Below are 4,248 nucleotides of genomic sequence, written 5' to 3'. Positions count from 1 at the left end.
CAACGAGCGCGCAGAGAAGGTGGACATGAGCTGCGCATGAGAGTGGGGCCTTTTGTGGAGAGCGGTGGGAGCCAAAAGGACGGAATGAAAGCGCAAAAGTTTGAAAAGTGTTAGATTCTGTATACGGTGCTATCTGGGAGAGGTTGTGAAAGCAGCTTTTGGCAGGGGGGGGGGGGGTGAGTAGCTCAGCAGTGGTCCTCTGGTTTTGCTTGGGAAGCGACACAAATTACACACGCTCTCTCTCTCTCCCGCTGCTGCCAGCCAGCGTGATTCCTGAGAGTCCTGAGAGCAAAGTCAGGGAATGATTTCTGGAGGTGAGATTGGTTCTACCGCCGCATGCTGCCTGCCTGCCTGCCTGCCTGCGTTGCCCAGTGCCCACTTTTTTGATATTTCAAGCACTAGCAGCTTGGGCGGCGGGAACTGCAGGTGACGGGTCCCTTCCGATCCTCATCATCCTCCTCATCAACAACAACGTGCTTGCAACTCCTCAGACTCGACTGCTCTTCTTCTCTGCATCTTCCAAGGTCCTTGGCCCAATCCAGCATGGATCGATGCCATGCTTGCCAAACAGAAAGGGCGGCAACGCCAACATGTAGGTAATGGGAGCCTCGACTCTGTGTTTCTCCTAAGCAGCCAAGTTTCCACTAGAATTGCATCATCACTCTACAGCTATGGTGGGTAAATATACCTTCTTGCTCCCTCCTCCTCCTCCTCCTAGCTCTATTTCTTCTTCGCCCATTCTCAATCTGACTGATTTGCTGCTCTCCTGCTCCACAGCCACCTCCTCCTTCATGGCTCCACGGTCCTCCTCCTCTTTATAGTGGGCGGTTGATGCGTCCTCTCTTGCATCCCGTTGCTTGAATCCATCTCGCAGGTACTGCTGCCACCCTTCATCAATGACCCTCCCCCTTGGCCCTTCCCCTTCCTTTTCAAATCCGCATTCACTCCCTGTTTCTTACTGACTGCCGTTATGTTGTATTCCTTTGCCCGCTCGCTGCTCCTCTAGGCGATGGCCTTACAACATCATCACCAACATTCATCGCCCCCGTCTCTCCTCACCTGGAAAGGGATACAGTCGTGGTCCGTCGGCTGTAGGGCCCCTGCTCTCTGCAGGATGTTCGTCAAGGCCAAGAGTTCGCCCATGTTTGGCTTGACCAAGCTCGTCAAGAGGAGACGATCAGGCGAAGGAAAGCCCACTTGCCCTCCTGTGTTGATTCAATTGCCTGCTGCAAATCGCCCCAGCAACAGCCAGAGGAGCCCGCCACACCCGCCACGGATGTCCGTCTCCTCCTCCTCCTCCCCTTCCACCGCCATCGGCGCCCTCGCAAATTGCCTGAGGAGAAACTCTGATGCCACCCCTCCCGTCCCTCGCCTCTCCACCTCCTCTTACGAAAGGCTTTCTGTGGATTTTCCAAATGGGAGTTTGGATCTCCCCAGGATTGTCAAACTCGGCTCCTCCGCGGCCGAATCGCCTCTGCATCGACTAGAGTCTTCCGTATCCGTCCGCTCTCATGGGGAATCTTCAGCTGCAGCTGGTAGTTCCAGGTTCATGGGCTCTCCAGCGGTTCTCTCTTCCAAGCTCAAGGGAACCTACACACGCATTCTCAATGCTACCCAGCACAACAATCCTCACATCAACGAGTTATTCACTGGGAACCAGTTCTTGATGCACGTAACAGCGGCTCCAGTGTCTGGCGTGGGGAAAAACACGGATATGAGACCCTCAAGCGGCCTGCTGGATGCCGCGATGAAGTGCAGAGAGTCAGATCTGAAAGACAGGATTGTGTTCTTCCTATGATCGATACCCATTTCTGCCCCTGCCTGGCGCACGAATCCTTGTGCGGAGGTCGCAGCTACCGTGGGCTGGACGATGAAGAAGGCTTTTGCAGAGGAGAGCAGGGCAAGCAAGCATTAACGAGTTACTGTCCGGATCCTCTCGAGCTCTTCCAAGGATTACGAGCACGTCTGCTCAGAGGCAATTGTGAATGGCTCTTCCATTCTCTTCAGTGTGTTTGTTGGCCTTTCGAGTTGCATTTCTCTGTTGTGTGTCTGCATTTGTTTGTAGTTGTGAACCAAATACATCATACGCTCTTACTATACGGAAGTATGTATTACATATTATTCACAACGTAAAGACTCATTGTGGTTTGTTGGCGTTTTAAAAAATCCTCATCTTAGTGTTGGCACTTGTAAGTTTCCTTGCACTTTGAAAATCTAAATTTTTGAAAACCCTCGTAGTTGCAATAAGATTTAGGAGCATTGACACCTCATGAGATTTGGGCATTACTTGGTGCTCGCATTTGACTCTCTAGAGAAGACTTATGTTGTTTGTGAGTGTAGGCCATAGGGAAGTTTTTGCCCTCATAGATAGTGAGAGGGTTTTAAGAAATGCCTTACCATTTTGGAAGCAAATATGTGTTAAATTGTTTTCTCAAAGCAAAGTTATGGAGGTAAGGGGTGGGGAGGGTGGTCCTTTGTTTAGGGCTTAACTAGAGTCATATACACCTTCAACCTATGGGTGAGGCAAGTAGCTCATATGCAAAAACACCTAATCAAAGAGCAAAGTTGCATAGACAAAACCAAAGGCTAAAAACAACAAAAAGCTTGTAGACATTAAGATTGCTTAAAGAAATGGAGTAGTTTTGTATTATGGCCAACATTTAGATTAGCATTCCTAGTATTTGAGCTTGCTTAAAGAGGTGGATTAGTTTCTGAATTGCTAACGTTAGGCAAGGGTCTTTAGCAACTCATGTCTAGTCTAGCATAGTTGCTTGCTTTTCAAACCTTGTTTATGGTGGTCAATGGGCCAAACTACTTTTAAGTTGGGAGGAAAGACCATTCAACGCTCCTTGTAATGTGGAATGATTGTACCTTACATAGGCTACTTTATAAAGGTCCCCCCAATCAAGAGGAATTCATAAATATAATAATTAGTGGAAAGGGAGTAGTAGAGGGAGTGAAAAGGGGAGGGGAAGGGTAAAGAGGAGAGTGATTGGAGAGGAGAAGAGTGGAGATGAGGAGAGAGGGCACAGTTAGAGAGCACACCACAAATGACTAACTGTATGACTAACTGTACATTAGATTTAGTTGAAAAAATAGAATATATACAAACCCATTTAGGGTAAGGGTTAGGGGATCTAACCCTTTCCTTTATAGCACTCTATAAGGTTAGTGCTATGCACACATGATCACATGATGTTGAGCGTGAACTCTCAACACCTTCCCTCAAGATCAACATCATGAAGTAGGCCTTCTCTTAAGATGATGATTCTGGGGAATCGAAGAAGGACTGAACATTACATTCCATCACACCCCTTTAATGGGAATGTCCTTCCTCTGCATCAAACCAAGAGCTAGTTGGTGTTTCTCGAATAGCTCTTTACCGAGTGGTTTGGTAAAGATGTCTGCAACATTCTCTTTGCTATCACAATGCTGCAGTGTGATGTCACTAAGTAACACTCTTTCTCTGATGAAGTGCTCTCTGACATCAATGTGCTTTATCCTGGAGTGATATACTGGATTCTTGGCCAATGCTTGAGCCGATTGATTATCACAGTATATTGTTGTTGGCTTAGACTCATCAAAGTAATCTGTTTCTGACAATAGTCTTTTGAGCTATATAGCCTCACATGCACCTGTAGTGAGTGCTCTATATTCTACTTCAGTCGAAGACAAAGAAACAGTTGGCTGTTTGTTTGACAACCATGATATAGCACCTTGACCAAGGAAAAATGCATATCCTTGTGTCGATCTCCTGGTCTCATGATCTCCGGTATAGTCACTATCACAGTATCCATGCAACTGCGGATGACTTCCTCTGTATTCTATCCCAAACTATCTTGTATCTCTGATGTATCTCAAGACTCTTTTGGCTGCATTCCAGTGAGACTGTTTTCGATTTGCCATAAACTGTGCTAGTGAGCTTACTGCATAACAAATATCTGGCCGTGTGATTGTCAGATATATAAGAGATCCAATGAGCTGCCTGTAGTATCTATCATTGATTGTAGGCTTTTCTGAATCTTTAGTAAGTTTCAAACTTTGTTCCATTGGAGTGGCTGCAATCTTGCAATCTGCCATATGAAACTTCTTTAGGAGATTGTCAACATACTTGAGCTATCTGAATCTCTTCAGAACTCAATTCCAAGAACTCAATTCCAAGACAATAGTGCATAAGTCCAAGATCTTTCATGTTGAACTCTGCAGATAAGTCTTGTTTCAGTTTTCTGATGAAGCTATCCTTGCTTC

The 4,248-nt window shown here is 46.6% G+C and overlaps 1 protein-coding gene across 3 annotated transcripts; it reads left to right on the top strand.

Annotated features, from left to right (window-relative positions):
* The first annotated feature begins 259 nt into the window (after positions 1-259).
* LOC147895654 (uncharacterized) lies at positions 260-2,226 on the top strand. 3 transcript variants are annotated; one of them, XM_087382143.1, is made up of 3 exons: positions 260-596; positions 778-874; positions 1,007-2,226. In XM_087382143.1, exon 3 carries the CDS (start codon positions 1,010-1,012, stop codon positions 1,796-1,798), a length of 789 nt encoding a protein of 262 aa, XP_087238269.1. In that variant the 5' UTR covers positions 260-596; positions 778-874; positions 1,007-1,009; the 3' UTR covers positions 1,799-2,226. The 3 variants fall into 3 exon arrangements, with proteins under 3 accessions (XP_087238269.1, XP_087238268.1, XP_087238270.1); XM_087382144.1 differs by having other exon boundaries at positions 261-674; XM_087382142.1 differs by having other exon boundaries at positions 260-874.
* The last annotated feature ends 2,022 nt before the right edge of the window (positions 2,227-4,248 follow it).

This window comes from Dipteris shenzhenensis, chromosome 12 (genome assembly GCF_047967505.1).
Source record: "Dipteris shenzhenensis isolate YYH24624 ecotype China chromosome 12, Dip_SZ_1.0, whole genome shotgun sequence".
NCBI classification, from domain to species: domain Eukaryota; kingdom Viridiplantae; phylum Streptophyta; class Polypodiopsida; order Gleicheniales; family Dipteridaceae; genus Dipteris; species Dipteris shenzhenensis.
The sequence above is the reverse complement of the archived record's forward strand: the minus strand, read 5'-3'. Positions and strand labels throughout refer to the sequence as shown.

Excerpts from the sequence above, each read along its gene's own strand:
- LOC147895654 (XM_087382143.1), top strand. The coding sequence starts at position 1,010 with ATGGCCTTACAACATCATCACCAACATTCATCGCCCCCGTCTCTCCTC.